This window comes from Polyodon spathula, chromosome 5 (genome assembly GCF_017654505.1).
Source record: "Polyodon spathula isolate WHYD16114869_AA chromosome 5, ASM1765450v1, whole genome shotgun sequence".
Taxonomy (NCBI): domain Eukaryota; kingdom Metazoa; phylum Chordata; class Actinopteri; order Acipenseriformes; family Polyodontidae; genus Polyodon; species Polyodon spathula.
Window position 1 is genome coordinate 25,068,516 of NC_054538.1, and position 16,930 is coordinate 25,085,445.

At 34.9% G+C, this 16,930-nt stretch overlaps 1 protein-coding gene across 2 annotated transcripts in view; it reads right to left on the bottom strand.

Moving 5' to 3' along the window:
• Positions 1–2,464: 2,464 nt before the first annotated feature.
• Positions 2,465–16,930, bottom strand: part of LOC121315751 (leucine-rich repeat-containing protein 1-like) — a 40,562-nt gene continuing 26,096 nt past the window's right edge. The window contains exons 9-14 of one of the 2 annotated variants that reach the window (XM_041250125.1): positions 15,954–16,072; positions 12,386–12,469; positions 10,206–10,321; positions 7,463–7,635; positions 3,461–3,600; positions 2,465–2,847 (exon numbers count right to left, since the gene is read on the bottom strand). In XM_041250125.1, coding sequence (XP_041106059.1) covers positions 2,689–2,847; positions 3,461–3,600; positions 7,463–7,635; positions 10,206–10,321; positions 12,386–12,469; positions 15,954–16,072 — 791 coding nt within the window. In that variant the 3' untranslated portion in view covers positions 2,465–2,688. The remainder of the gene's footprint in view (positions 2,848–3,460; positions 3,601–7,462; positions 7,636–10,205; positions 10,322–12,385; positions 12,470–15,953; positions 16,073–16,930) is intronic. The other variant, XM_041250126.1, reaches the window with a different exon arrangement.

A 16,930-nucleotide genomic window follows, 5' to 3' on the forward strand; every position in this document is an offset into this window, starting at 1 on the left:
ACAGACACATACAAAATAGCGAGTCCTTTATACATACAGGTGCTTCCGCCATGCCACTTTTTATTCATTTACTATTTACTTTGAACAGATATTTGAAAAACACCAGATCTGTTTGCTACAAAAAGGAAAATACACCAGTTGCATGCAGTGTTTCAACAAATACAAATGACCAGCAGGGGGCAGAGCAAACACCACTTTGTTTCTCAGCACAGACAGCTTGACAGATGAAATGGTACATTTCTTTGAAACACATAACACACCCAAATAAGTCTATTTTGTTGATATACTTTTAGTTATGCAGTAGTTTTATGCCAGCTAAATAAACTCAGTTGCATACATTTCTACTGTGCTGCCTTTTAAACAGTTTTTGGCAGATGGAAACTAAAAATGATATGCCAAAGTTTTAAGGAACTGTTGTTTGGAAAAAAAAAAATATTGAACTTCAGTTTGATTTCATATGAGGTTAGAGCTTTTCCTGTTGGTTTTATTGTGTATCTGGAGAAATAATGAGGACATTTATAAACAAGTACATTGAATGTAGTTGTGATTTGGCTGAAAGTTATGGAAAAATGTGTGTGTAGTTTTGCCTTCTAAAATGTGCAACCCCCTTTACAATTGTATATTATTCTCAGAAATGTTTTCCTTTGCACTTACTTAAAAAAGGGCCCCAGCTTAAATAACTAAGAGTGTTTTTTGCCTCTTTAATCAGATTGTGTCATGTTTCTTTACTTATGTGAAGAGCCAAAGAATATTCAAGTGACAGAAAACACTTCAAACTGTTTGATAATCTGTTCAGCACTGGGAAAGGGTATGGGAATGCACAAATAAGAAACTTCACATCACAAAGGTTAGTATAAAGGATGAGGAAGTGTTTCAATAAAGTGCCCATCACATATCTTTATACAAATGCATAAAGAAAATGATTTAAAAACAATTTCTCGCTCTTTTAGAATCGGTTCATTACCAAAATAGGATAACAATGTTTTTTGGGGTTTTTTTTGGATTCACACATTGAAACAAGGTTAATTGAATGCACTTGGGCAGGGAAAACTCAGGGATCTTTTTCACAGCAATCCAAAACAGTTATTGGGTCCGTTTTAAATATCTAAAAACAGCAGCACATCCGTTTAGAATAAAACACACTGTATTGCTTACGTAACATGGCCTGTTCTGAAACAAAGCTACAGCACGGGAAGTAACAGTAACATCAACTTCCATGGCATTGTCTTTCATATATCTGCATAGTAAACACAAGTATAACAAAATCAGCAGAAGAAAAAAGGGCACTGTGATAATATTGGTAGCGATATGCAAAAGGCAAAACAATGGATTTTAAATCCTTGATTAGCACTCCTTTAACTCTATTCTTCTGTAGCCCTCTTCCCTATATTTCTATTTTAGTAAACTAGGTTAATAATGAGGTCAGCAACAAGTGGTTTTAAATGGAATTATTCAGATACACCAGAGTTTACATTATTAATAAAACAGCCTCCCACCACTCCCCACCCACCATCTTGACAGATTTGTGCCACAATCTGTACAAAGTTATACAAGAGAAAAAAAAGCCTGTGAAAATACTGACATGAAAAAAGCCATTGGATGATTTCAGGGAAAAATAAATGGAGCATTATGGTTTTCATTTGATTTGATTTTATTGTATCAGTGGTTATATATCAGCAAAAAAAAAAAGAAAAAAAAGCCTTTGCCTGTGAGTTTTGGGCAGTATAATGTACATAATAAAATCAACATCTGAACCAGTTTCCATGGCTTTCTCTTTTGCACACAAACAAAAAAAGAAAATGTAGTGTACCACAGAAACATTAGTTTGGCACATCAGTTTTCAAAATGCATGTTTCTTTAAAGAGATCAATATATTTTTTACATTTCTACACCAACTGTATTTTTTATATTCAATAATCGATTCGTTTTAAAAATGATCTGATTAAAAAGTTAAAACAGTAAAGTCCACAATGCAGTTTCTAATTGTCAGTGTCCATGCTGGGTTTAAAAATTGCTGTTGTTATTCTAGAGACTACAACTTCCTGTCCTCACCAAGCAGTGGTATAAGAAAGTCCATTATGCACAGAGTCAAGACAATTGACAAAGGAAACCTAGTTTTTTTTTTCTACAAAAATAAAATAGACATACCAATTTAAAAATCGTCATCTATTAAGAAACTTGCTGTACAAAACATAAAAAATGTACATCATCTGAGCTGCCAAAAATGTATAAAAAGTATAACCTCTTACATCAAAACTATACAATATTTTTTTTTTATCAGTAGGTCCAAAAATATCTGGACATAATACATCCCATTATTGGTAAAGTGGGACACATTATTATATATATATATATATATATATATATATATATATATATATATATATATATATATATATATATATATATATATATATATATTATATATATATATATATATTCTAATATTACACAGTAGCAGCTACCTATATAAATAGCACGGTTTCAAATTCTTAAATATTTGTGCAGAGTAATGCTGCAAAGACTGGATGAAAACAAGGCACATTCTCCCAGTTAGCAGGGCCAGATACCATCTTACTATTATCTGGAGATGAAATTAGGTACTGGATAAGAAGGGTCCAGGCAGGATCCCAGGTGAAGGTGATAACAGTCAGGGGAGACAAGGTGGTAAATGTTTGAGGAAAAGCTTTACACGGAAGTGGTCACTCTGTCAATAGCATTATTGACCTTGTTTTTGTTGGAATCCAGCCCTTTAGCTGCATTCATGTCATTCCGTAAATTTTCTGCAGTTTTCTTCATGGTCTTCAGCTCCCCGGGGTGTGGAGTGGCTCTCCTCAAAAGGGTTGCCTGGAGAAACAAAGATGAAACACCAGTCATTGCATGATGCCCAGACACTTTCAACTGGTAAAGTTCATACAATAAAGAAACTAACATGTGGCATGTTTTCTATTTGAACCCTATATTGCATTTACTCCCCGTACTGGCCATTTGATTTAGGTACTGTAAAACGGTAAAAAATGAATTACCTGTCACCTGAACACAGTAGGCTCATGTTCACAAGTTAGTAAACGCCAGAACCGATCTGCTTTATTCAATGCAAGCATGTAAGTGGCACCTTGTATAAAGCAGCTACTTGTTTTATGGAGTCACAAAAATTAATTCACTTTTGGAATCAGATTCATTTAAGTTAGACTGTATCTTTGAATAGTAAGTTACATTAAAACATTTTTTGTCCATTTACTATATTATTTTTACAGTAATTTTGACATTAATAATTAGTTGCATAATTGTTTGGAAAAAAATATGAAAATCTATTTTAGAGAATCAAAATCTTATGTACGTGCCTCATGAAAATAGTGAGTGACTTAACATTTCTAAACCCGCCTCTATCAATGTGTTTCTCAGACAGGAGTTCTAATTTCCCCAGCAGGAACTCGAAGAAAATGCTCTGTTCACAAACCTTCCCCTCATCATTCTCATCATCCTTCTCCTCCTCCTGAAACCGAATGGCACTGATTCTGTTCACCACCCGATCGTTCCACGCCTCATCCGACGTCTCGTTAACCAAGCTGTCAATTTCGCCACAGCAAGCCAAGTTATCTGAGTGCAAGAACAAAAACAGTTTTCAAAAATATCAAACACTGAAACTGGGTGTGTGAAAACAGTCAATTTATGTATGTTTAAGAAGCTGACTTACAAATGAAAACCGTACTTTGAGTATTTTCCATAACCTCTCACCCCAAATCTGATTTACTTCCCCATTTTTGTTTGGCTCATTCCTACTTTTCAGCTGTAGAATTTAGGCATGCTGAGGAATGACAGTTTTGTGCAGTTTTAAAATAAACATGTTAGTGTTATTTTTTATTATTATTTTTAAAAACCTATATTATATCTGCACTTCCCAGGTCATATTATTGGCTAAAAGCATGTCAGTCAATAAGGGGAAGAAGCTGGTTGGTTAATGACAGGAAAGAAGCCACTGGAAGGGCAGGAACAATTTCATCCTTCAGATGTTTCCTTAACTTAGTGTAATACTAAACATCACGTTTTTAAATAAAAGTATGTGTTTGCTATAACATTCTTTTCTTGAGGCTTATAAAGCAAATGATGGTGCTCAACAGATAAAATGTATTAAATCATTTTGTTAGCTAAATATTACAGTAAGTGATTTGTATGCGTTTCTCTGGAATAAAACTCCCCTCTGTATTTACTTAGAGGAACTGCAAGTGACTTTGATCTTTCATGTGATGTGAAGCACTTAAATACATATAACATGTGTCAACTTATATCCCAAAATGACCTAGAGGGTATAACCTAGGAAAAGGATCCAGAAGATCATGGTTTCAAACACCAGCTAAGCTGCAGGCTTACTACACAAAAATCCCTGCCACACCTATCGATTGACCCCTTTAAAACGTATACACTATATTCATACCGATAAATTGGCAAAAAAAAACAAAACTGGGGAGCCCACAATAAAAAAATAACAAAACAAAAAAAACCACATCACCAGCAAATGCATTTCAAAAGGGTGTGGAATGGAGAACATTGTGTCAAGCACTACAGTTTGGATTTGATGGCCGACTGACAGATAATGCTGAGCCTCTTTAGTTATTTAATCTGCTGGCTGGCTGCAATATTGACAGTTGTACAGGAGGCAGTGTGGTCCAGTGGTTAAAGTCCAGGGTTTATAACCACAAGGTAACTGGTTCAAATCCCACCTCTGCCACTGACTGACTCACTTTGTGACCATGAGCAAGTCTTAACCTCCTTGTGCTCCATCCTGTGGATGAGACGTTAAATCAATGTCTTATTGCAAGTGACTCATCATATAATGCGCAGTTCACAGCCTACCTCTGTAAATTTTGTGATGGTGGTCCACTATGAAAGGCGCTAAATAAAGATATTACTATTATTATTATTACAAACACAATGAAAGGCATGCACAGAAATGCTGTTAATGCCTGCTGTACAGTATGGGTTGTCACTCCACACCCCTCAAACAAAATGCCATTACGTTTATTGGTAACTAGCAGAATTTGGTTGGGTTGGGGGGCGGGGAGCTAGGAAAAAAACTTTTTTTTGGGCCCCCTACAGATTTATATTAGAGTGCTGTGTAAGTGCCACCCAATTCTGTTCACGTCAACTGCCACAGTCAGACAGTGTTTATTCAAGTATAATGCCAGCAACAGTGTATGACAATTAGAGCTCAAAAACATGTTGGCATGCAGATTTAGCCCAAACTCTTGAGGACAAATGGTTTTCTTGTGTTGTTTCACCAAATATAATAATAAAACCACTTTGAGAATTAATGTTATATTATAAAAAGTCAAACATTAAATAACATGCATAAAACAGGTCTGAAAAACAGCTCAGCACCTCCTCAGAACTGTCAGCTTTATCATGCAGATAAAACCCTTAAAATAGCTCAAGACCCTCAGTAATGTATTTTATATAAAACTAGATTATAGCAATAGAAGAGTATGCAACTCCTACTTAACAATAGAACAACCAGCAACACCACAGCTATTAATCCTTTCATGCATGAAATATTGTAAATAGCTGAGAAAAAGTAGTTTTGGGACACAAATATATTTTTATTGAAAATAGTTTCAGTTTTTTTTGCTAACCTAATTGCTTTGCTGCCAGCTTCCAATTTTCCAACTAAGTAAACATTTCACAGACTGTAACTAGTGCTACATTAAACAAATAGCAGTAAAACATAATTTTATAAAATAATTTTACAGTAGCAGCTAGGGACTAGCTTGTTTATTTCAGATTATTGGAAAAAGAAAAAAAAGGAATGTACAGCAAGGGCTTTACAAAACGAGCCAGGGGTAATAATGTGGTTTAACTCTTTATTTTAGAGTGTCCATCTGAATATACCTCATCAGATTTGATACATGCTTACAACCTTGAGTTAAGTTTGATACATTTCACCTGCTTTCCACAAAGAATTACACTTTGTAACAAATATAAACCAATGAACATGAACTGCTAAATAAGCATCACATTCCTGTGAACATCAAAAGTAGAAATATGTAGCAAAGTTTTAAATTACATGTTTACACAGACAATCATGAATTAACTCAAACAAAAGGGTGTAGCGTCTCGCTTTTATTTTGGCAAATTTGTCAACACCAGCCTGTAACATTAGCTGTAAGCAGACATGTTTTGACCCTTTTTATGCACGAAAACAACCTTTCATTTGTCGAACTAATACCAACATTTGCATACGGCGAAAATATATTAGAAAAATAAATCCATCGATTTTTCATGTATAATACATTACCTAATCATTTCTTTCTTTATAAATACATATTAAGCAATGTAACATTTAAGTAATTAGAACAGTACATTTCAATGAGAATGCATCTAATACTGTAGTGTACCACCTTAAATATCATTTAACTGCTGATCCACTGTGAAAAAGACAACAATGAGTTAAGAGCAGCTATGCATTCCAGTACCGTTCTAAAACTAGTCAGTGTGCCGCATATTTTTTTTTGTTGCTTAAATTATATTCTGCGAGAACTGCAATACTGACAATTTAAGTTACCACGATCATGCAATGGATGATCATATATATATATATATATATATATATATATATATATATATATATATATATATATATATATATATATATATATATATAATTTTTTTTTTTTTTTTTTTTTTTTTTTAAAAAAAAAAATGAAATTACAAAGAATCTAAAATCGAAATAGGGTCAAACTGAAACCTGAAAACGCACAGCACAGCCCTACACATGAGCCTAAATCTCATTTTTAAATCTATGGTATTTTTTCTTTAGGAATATGTATAAATAATTGTACCTGGGCATAAGCAATATTAATAGGTTCCAACATTTCCCTTTGACTCACCATTATATCAATAATATTATATTATTATGGAAATAATAAAGTGCAATGTAATTCTGTGTTGTCGATATAATAATCACTGGAGAACAATGACTAACAATCAAAAATGAATGAATGCCGCTGATGCTTTGAGAATCTGAACGTGAGCTATTACATCACATAGCAACTCTCGCCGATTTCATTCCAGATCTGGGTTAGATTAAAAAAGAATGACGTTTGAAACATATATTTTATCTGTTTGTGAGGAAAACTTCGACCATCTTATATGCGACTGTATTAGGTGTCGGGGTGTGTGTGTGTGTGTGTGAAAAAGTGGAAGACATAATTCCATGTAGACCGCATAGCAAATGACGCCACTGATGTGGAAGCAAGTAGATTACATTTTTTGAAATTTTAAAACAGTTTGTATGAACCCTATGGCGTTTAAGAAGTTGCCCTGCTATAACTGCAAATAAGTACATATGCATGATAAAACAGATACACAGATAGGAAATGTAACATGGTACAATTGAGCACACGATGACTGAAGGGGATATATAAATATATACACTACACCACCAGGAAATAGGTTAACAAAGTACCTTGGCTCTCTGGTTTGGAAGGCATCTGAGGAAGTAACACGCAGGTCAGAACCTTTTCTCCTGTTTCAATATCCACGTCTGTTTGGAACGTAAGCAGCGGCTGGGACTGGTTTTCAGACAGCCAAAGGGCCTTCAGTTTTAGAGTTGTAAGGGACATTGGTAAATACATCAACCTGTTATTAAATGGAAAGTCAAAACACACTAAATACCTGCATAATACCCTTTATACAAGACACAACTTAAAAGAAAGAAAAAGTTAATACTAAAGGCTGGACAAATTTGTTTAATTTGTTTCTATACTGTGACCAACCAACAAACTACTTCCATGGACTACGTAGACAAAGCTAACTATGTAAGACATTAACATGCCCTGCTGCCTATTGTACTTCTATCCTTTGCATCCTAATCTTTCCTTCTGCTGTGAGCACTGCCAATATTTTTGGAATTTCCTAACTGGCATTTCTCTTTGCACGAAAGCAATTCCTACATGAGGGGAGAGACAGAATAACAACATTTTCTTAATAGTTTTGTTAATCAATTTGTTATCATTGTAATTATTATAACTAAAGACTTAGGGCCAAATATTCAAAGCAACAGAGCAACAGAAAAAAGAGGAAATATCATGCAGGCAGAATATACAGGCAACATCTAACATTCCTTGACTTGTCTACTGAAGAAGTCCTTAGTCGATTTATAATTTGATTAAACATAATAACATTTTGGTTTATAACTCAAACATTGAATTAATTTGTGGTTTATTTTAAAGAACACTAATTACCAGTGCTTAATTTGTAAAGAAAGAGTTGCCGGGGCGCAAGTAATGACGATAATACCGTTCTTAAGAAGCACACATTCCAAATCATAACAAGTTTATTTGACAGAGTATTGTACGTACTAGTGTTAGATTTTTTCACGTATTCTACATCAGATATGCAAAGCAGTAGTATGTGCAGAAAAATAAAGTAAAGGCAATTGCAGGACCAATATATGTACATAATTCGTAGGGCAGAGCCACCCCCTCTTGTGGGGGGGGGGGGGGGGGGGGGGGGGGCAATGATGCGTTTTCCCCGTCCACTTCTTTTGCTCTGTGTATATGCACTATTATTCTATGGTTTTTTTCATGGTTTGGTATTTAAATGGTTTATAATGAAATGAAAAGTGGAAAGGCATTCAGATGACTCCAGAAGACCAATATTGATATTAACCAAAAATAAAGAAAAAAACTAAACACCACAACCACCACCACCATGATGATATACGCACCCTACACAAACACTGGTTTGACCCATGGGCCATGCTGTAGTAGTATCTAGCTAGATCTAACATTATTAGTGCTGTGAATGCAACAAAACCCGCAGTTTGTGGAGATTGCAATAAATAAATACATACATACATACATACATTTCTGTTTAGGTTAGATATTTGTTAGCTGGATATTTTAATTTTTTAATTTTATTTTCTATTATTAATTAAATTCTATTCACTGAAAAAAGGAAAGAGACACCCAGACCGTTATTACTGGCTTTACACATTTTTTTTTAATAGGGGAAGTTAGCAGGCGTGGGGGTAAGGGTACAGGCAGGCATGAATGCATTTAAGTTCAACACTAACCCTGGATAAAATGTTGTTCCTGTTATTAAGCAGTAGCATTTAAAAATAACAGAAGCCAGTTTTCACTTTAGTGAAGAAGGCTACAATATTTGTGTTCATTAAACACTTCTTGTTTATTGAAAGTAATGTTCAGCTTTTATATTGAAGCTTGTTGCATACTACTCAATCAATCAAACAAGTAGTGTAGGAATTTGCTTGTATCATTTAAGACGTTTTTCAAATCAAGTAAGTTTATTTCATTTGTGTATAAAAATGACAATAGAGTCGTAGTCCTTCTTTCGCAACCAGAGTCACCTTTATGGCAAGTAAATGGTAAAGTAATTAAATGTCCCTGGCAGTGGACTGTTTTTGTTTAGCGCATGCAAAAACTTGCAGAATGGATAAAACTGTGTTGAGAATGGCAAGAAAAACATTTAATGACATTTTTAACTTTCATAGCTGAAGAGGCGCTGGGGCTATGCTTCATCATGCCCAAATAATGCATCTTCATTTTGCAAAAAGTTGTGATGGCTATATACCTCGAGAGAGAGAGAGAGAGTTGCAGTTGATCTCCTGTGATAATTAATATTAATTTTTTAATTTCCGCAGCGCTGCGATAATTGCAGTTTCTCCGCAAATCTTTTAGATTTTAATTGCTTGCGATTTTACACAAAACATTCGCAACACAAGCAGAGTTGCGAGAAAGATGAGAACATTCGCAAGACCTTTGAATATTTGCCCCTTATTTCTTACATCATACTAGACTTTCATGGAAAAATAATATTTAAAGTGTTGCAGAACATTCTGCAAAATTTACAATAAACCCATTTACTGTGAAATACATTTCTCAACAGTCACCTGGGAGCGCTGGCCAAGGAAAGAAAAAGTTTAAGGATTTCAAAGTAATGCCCGAGTTTATTTACATGTGTGTGAATAAAAATATATGAAGACTATCGGGAATATGTGGAAAAAATAAACTCCTGCAATATTGAAAATATAGGACACAGCAAAGGTAAACTAATATGTTTCTTGTAAACACTGCAGGGGGTTCTGTAACACTTTAATCCCAATAGGAAACTTCCTTATTACAGGTGGCTGTGAGTACTGTTTTTACTGTATTATTATACTAAAATTCACCTTTAAAACAACTTACCTGTTCCCAGCAACATCAAGCACGTGCAATTCAGTGGCCTGGGAAATCTCGGCAGGAATTCGTGCTAATCGGTTTTCTCGTACACAGAAGACGTTAAGACTAGTGCATCCACCAATCTAAATGCAAATAGTATAACACACTGTCAGGTTAATGATTAAATTGGGAAAAGTGTTTATCACAAGACAATTCTGCATTTCAGAAAATCTTTCCATAAGACATTTGACTTTATGCTCAATCTTAAAAAACCTTCACAAAAATATACAATAAGGCTTGGATTTGAAGTTAAAATAAGAATGACATGTATCAAAGATGTTTTATATAGTTATATATTTACAGGTTAAGAAAAAGCAGTAAACAGTATATTCTGGTTGGAATTACTATGCAAAAATACATCTTGAAAAAGAAGAAAGACATTTTAGAAGTTAAACAGTAATTAACAAATAGCGTAAGAAATTAGCAGGTCATCTTGAATTGGCAATAACTCTAAATACAAAAAATCAATCAAAATGATGCCTAAATTTGGATCTATCTATATAATCAGTAAGCCACAGTTAAATCTATGGACCTGGTGGTGCTTTTAAATCAGACACAGCGTTAGATTTTCTCAAGGAAGTAGCAAAAGTAAGGTATTATAAAGTTAGAGACAGCTATGTTGCTGTCCTGTCTTTTTATGCCTGAAAATGCTTCTTTAGTGCACAAACACAGCACAATAACTTAGTTGTGTTATATAATTATTTCAACACTATAGACCGTTAAGAGGTTTTAGAAAGATAACACCACACAAAACAGAAAACGGACAGTTTGACTTGCTTCATGCTGAAAAGCTTAACATAAATGAACATTTCAGAAGGTCTGGTGAGCAATATTTTCCACATTTAATACCTCAATAATTTACAGGAAGGCTTGCATTAGGACCAGATTTTATAATTGAACATCAGCTGTATGATAGCATGTAGCATGTCAACGCATAGCACTATTAAGAGTAAAACATGTAATTTATGCCGTTTTCCACCGTGGTCCTCTTGTTGCCAAGTTCCTCATTGAAAGGAATCTCAAGTACATTTGACCACCCCACACACACACACATTCCATTCTACTATCCATAGAACAGCAGTTTTGGACATGCTACAAGCACTGATAGAAGCAACATGTGAGATGCAGTGTAATACAAATGCTCAAATTGCAATAACGTAAAAGTTATTTACAATCAATGCGTTTCTGGATTATGGTTATTTGGAATGAATGCAGTGCATAATGCAAATGAATAGTGTCTGAAAGCACACAGAACCCGATTTTCGATAGTTCCCTGCTGAGCAAAATAGCAGATCCAGAACAACCCTGCATGCATGTAAAGGTTATGCAAAGGCAAAGACAAAACTTTCAGACTTACTCACAACGCTATAATTTTCCTAATGTTCCAAGCAGCAAATATTTAAAAGTAAAAAAAAGGATTCACTTTTCCTTATTTAGTACAAGAAAAGAAGAAAAAAGAATCTCAAATTCATAGCACACAATACCTTCATCTGTCATTTTAACTAAATTACATACATTTTAAAAAGTTTTGTATTATTATTTTGGGTCAACATAAACTGATTACCCTACGGAGTGGCAAACAGAAAAATACCTAAACCCAACACACAAACCCCAACCATTCTGGACAGTTGGTAACAGGTCTGTTTCTAGTTTATCTACTTTGCTGAGGTGATACAACATGACCTTTAGTTTCTGCATATTCACTAGATCTTTTAGCACAAAGCACAGACGCATTTGGGCCAACTGCTGATTTTGTGTTTAAAGATGTACTCAGACTTGGGAGGCCGTGTGGCTTTTGTTTTTGATGTGTTTAATAGAAAACAAAATCACAATACATTCAATAAACAAAGCTCCTAAGTTTAATAACAACATAACTAATAGACTTTGTAATCTACACACAGTTATTACGACAGTATGTGCAAATCGGCTGAGGAGCAGTTTACATCGTTTCAGGACAATATTGTTTGTTGTTGAGTTGGCCAGTTGCTTTATGAGTAGCTGCAAAGCAAAATAAAACAGTTGCAGACAAACAAAAAATGATGCATAATTTCAAAGTTATATAAGCTTGCACTGTAAAAATCAATAGAATACAGTAAATCCAGATCAATGTTATGTGGTTTGTATCACATCATTTAATATTTACATACCTCTTTTGGTAAAGTCATTAATCTATTTCGGTCACAATTGAAATTTGACATTTTCCAAAGTTTCCCAATACTTCTTGGCAAACGCTGTGGGGGGGGGGAAAAAAAATCTTAATTACTGTTGCAAAAAGCTAACCTACAGAGTACAAAAAAGAGGTGGAGGACTGACTCGAGTCACAAATATAGATGTCTGTAAATTGCTAAATGACTTGATTATAATTGAACAATCTCATTGAATTGGTGTATATAAGTATCTACAGCTGTAATTGAAATCATTGTGAACCTGACGAAAACTTGTTTTGTTGAAATGCGTAGTTCTACCATTCTTTTGTTTTTGCTCGTTTTAGAAAAAAATAAAATAAAATTAACTAATAAAATGAAGAAAATCTTTTTTAAAAAACTATAATAAATCCTGTCCCATTTATGACTAAGCGACCAATTGGTCTCTGGGAATTAAATCTACAAACTAAGGTCGGTGTACCTATTTGAGAAGGGAACATAAGCCCAAACAGACTTTCTTTTGTTTTAATAAATATAAATATATATATATATATATATATATATATATATATATATATATATATATATATATATATATATATATATATATATTATACACACACACACACACACACACACACTAAGTATACAAAACATTAGGAACACCTTCCTAATATTGAGTTGAACCCTCTTGCACTCAGAAAAGCCTCAATTCGCTGGTGCATGGACTCTACAAGGTGTCAAAAGTGTTCCACAGGGATGCTGGCCCATGTTGACTCCAATGCTTCCCACAGTTGTCAAGTTGGCTGGTAGCAGATCTGTACTCCGAATAGCTCGTTCCTCTCATCCCACAGATGCTCAACGGGATTGAGATCTGGTGACTGGGCAGGCCACTGCAGTAAGCTGAATTAACTGTCATGTTTGTGGAACTACTCCTGGACAATCCTAGCCTTGTGGCATGAGGCATTATCCTGCAGAAAAAATTCATTAGCAGATGGATACACTGCTGCCATGAAGGGATGCCCCTGTTTGGCAATGATGTTCAGATATCCTGTGGCATTCAAACGTTGCTCAACTTTTTTATTAAGGGGCCCAATGTGTTCCATGAAAACACACTCCACACCATCAAACCACCACCACCAGCCTACAATTTTGACATGCGGCATCATGGATGCACATACTCATGTGGTTTTCTCAATACCCTAGTTCTCCCATCAGCGTGAAAACAGCAGGAACCAGGATTCATCAGATGAGGCAATGTTTTTCCAATCCTCCAGTGTACAGTGTTTTCGTTCCTTAGCCCACTGCAACCGCAGTTTCTTGTGTTTTGCTGAAAGAAGTGGAACTCTGTTAGGTCGTCGGCTGCCATTCCCCATTCATGTCAAGGTACGACAAGTTGTGCATTCTTTTATGGGTCTTTTGGCACCAATGTTGTACTGGACTGTCAGTTGACTGACTGTAGCCCCTCTGTTGCTCTGCACAATTCGTGTCAGCCTCCTTTGGCCTCTTTCATCAATGAGCTGTTTTCAACCACCGGCCTGCCATTGACTGGATGTCTTTTGGGTGGTGGACCATCCTTGATACACACGGGAAACGGATGAGCATGAAAAACCAAGCAGCGATGCAGTTCTCGACACACTCAAGCCGGCGCGCCTGGCACCTACTACCATACTCTGTTTAAAGGCACTTAAATCTTTTGTCTTGTCCATTTACCTACTGAATGACACAAATACAATCCATGTCTCAACTGTGTCAAGGCTTAAAAATCCTTTAACCTGTCTCCCCTTCATCTACACTGATTGAAGTGGATTTAACAGGTTACACCAACAAGGGATCATAGCTTTCACCTGAATTCACCTTGTCAGTGTATTTCATGGAAAGAGCAGGTGTTCCTAATGTTTTGTACACTCAGAGTATATAAGGATACACTAGGAGCGTTGTTGCTAAACCCAGTGCGTCAGTAATATCATAAATTATGAACAGTTAAACATTAACATTGCAAATATTGGCTTGAGAGTCATGTATCTGTAGTAGTAGGCCTTTGTTTTTTACAATACTGCAATTTGATGCAGCAATCAATACCATGTTTTTTAAATATACAAACCTTTCTCAAATTCTTAACGGTGGTTTAAAACCTGATTCTAAATAAAGTGTTGCCTCGCCTGTATTTCTGTCCCAGCAGCAACACTGTAGTGTTGATCTTCATACAGTGTAATGTACTGCAATAATAATAATATTTCATTAATCTGATTTATATCAGTTCCAAGTATTTATTGTTTTATTATATTTAATGCTACGCCTAGTAAGCTGCAATGAACTGCTTTGTTTATTCATTAAAAAAGCTGAGAAATTGTGGTGGCAGCAATTTGTAAATCTGTGCTTGAAAACACTGCCAGGTAAAAAATGTGTTTCTAGAGTAGGATCCCTGTGTAAATGTTTGTGAATGACCAAAACCAGTTAAATATTTTGACTAGTACCACGTTTATTAAAAAACAGAATTAGGCAGGTCAAGTACTACAAAAATAAACCTTAAAAACAGTTATAATTTGTACTATCTTCTTTTTATTATTACATTTTTTTCCTTGGATACCAAGTGTATATTTCAGGCTATAAAGGAAGTGCAAGTGAGGGACTTGAACCTTGGGACGGAGCTTGGTACTAAGAGTCAAGACCAGCGGTCCAGATAAGCTGTGTATCTGCCATTTTAATGCATTAAAAATAAATGAATAAATAAATCAGAACTACGCATAAATTTAAATGTAATGCATAAAAATACACATAGCAATTTTGCTGCACAGCTTGTCTGCCTTCCCTCCCACCTCCTCTAAAACTTCCAATAGTAACTACATCTTCCAGAATATCGTAAAAGGCAACCGATAAAAAAAGGTGCCTATAATATTAAACAAACTGTTTTATAACTTATTAATGCATGTCCTTATTTTACTTATCTGTATGGCTTTATATTTAAGTTTTAACTTGTTCACGGAGTTAAAGAACTTAACGTTAAAATAGCAGGAACGTAATTAATTTGCCGAGTCAGTGTGATACTTCGAAAAGTGCGCTGAGCCGATAAAGAACCTTGTAGAACACACACGTGGTTGTACAGCAGTTCAAAGTTACATTGCATTTTTTTAATGCCTACCCCATTACTATTAAAGATTGTACAGTATTTATCAAGATCACTCAGGAATTCAAGGTAATGCTGCATTTTACCCCTTGAAAATACATTTTGCTCTCTTAGTGTTAAAATTAGATGATAAATTGGTCCCAGACCCAAAACCTTATCTGGAGCATTGTTGGGTTTGACTCTGACTCGAAGACCAGCGAATCGACTATAGTTCTGGTCCAGGATAAGTGTGATTAACACAATTCAAAATAAAATAAAAAAGGAAAAGGAAAACTCCCAAAATCAACAAAAAATGTAATTCCACAGAAAAGTGAGAAGAAAGAAATGTTTTCTAAAAAGTTTCAAATTAAACTCTCAGTATTTGACAGTTGTGAGCCTTAAATAGGAGGGGTTTTCATGCTGAAGTCCAGCACATTAGTAAACAGCAGTAGTACCATTACTTACGAGAAGCTGGTTATCAGTGAGTACAAGTTCAGTGAGGTTCTCACACTCTCCAATACTTTCAGGCAGGTGTGTTAGCCGGTTCTGGTCAACCTTTAGGATTGAGAGCTGCTTTATTTTACCTACACAAGATACAAGCATACAGGTACATCACTGTCACAGCATCAGCACTGTGCCATGCAAAACTCTCTTTCATTAGTAACAATAAACATTTTGTTTTTTCACTATTGGATGAAGGTCAATTAAGTTCAATGGGTACTATGTTTTGAGGAACGAGTCTTGGAACTAGAACAAGCTTTTAGCTTTTGTATAAAAAAGTTTTTTTTTTTTTGTTTTTTTTTTTGTTTGTTTTTTTTTAACAAGAGTTGCCAGGGTCTTTAACTTCTGCTTAACATTTTGCTTATTTGTGCTTAAGTGGCGTGAAATAAAGTGAACACAGTTTATGAAGACTGCTGTGGGTTTCATAGTGGATGCTACCTAAACAGCACACTTTTTAACCCCATGCATCCTTCACAGGCAAACGGTAAACTATCAAGTAAATAAACCTACAATGATGAATGCATTAGCTAAAATAATTGTCTGCTTTTCTTATTTAACACAGAAAAAAAAAAAAAAAAAAAAAAAAAAAAAAAAAAACACCATATACACACTGCCTGTCCAATTTATTAGTTCCTATACCCAATATCAGGTTAGGCCACCATTTGCCCAGAACATAACCTCAAATGATGTTAACTCATTCAGTCATTAATATTGGCAGGCAATCATGATGACAATTGATTTGTTCAAGTTCATCCCAAACATCCTCAATTGGACTGAGATCCAGGGATTGGCCATGGAAAATGTCTAAAGTCTATTTTTTCCCCTCAAACCATATCATCTTAAAGTTGACATCACCATCAGGATACAACAGCAGCATTGTTGAGTGGACAACTTGATTAAGTAAACTACATTTGTTCTGCTTCCAAAGTAATGAAGGGATT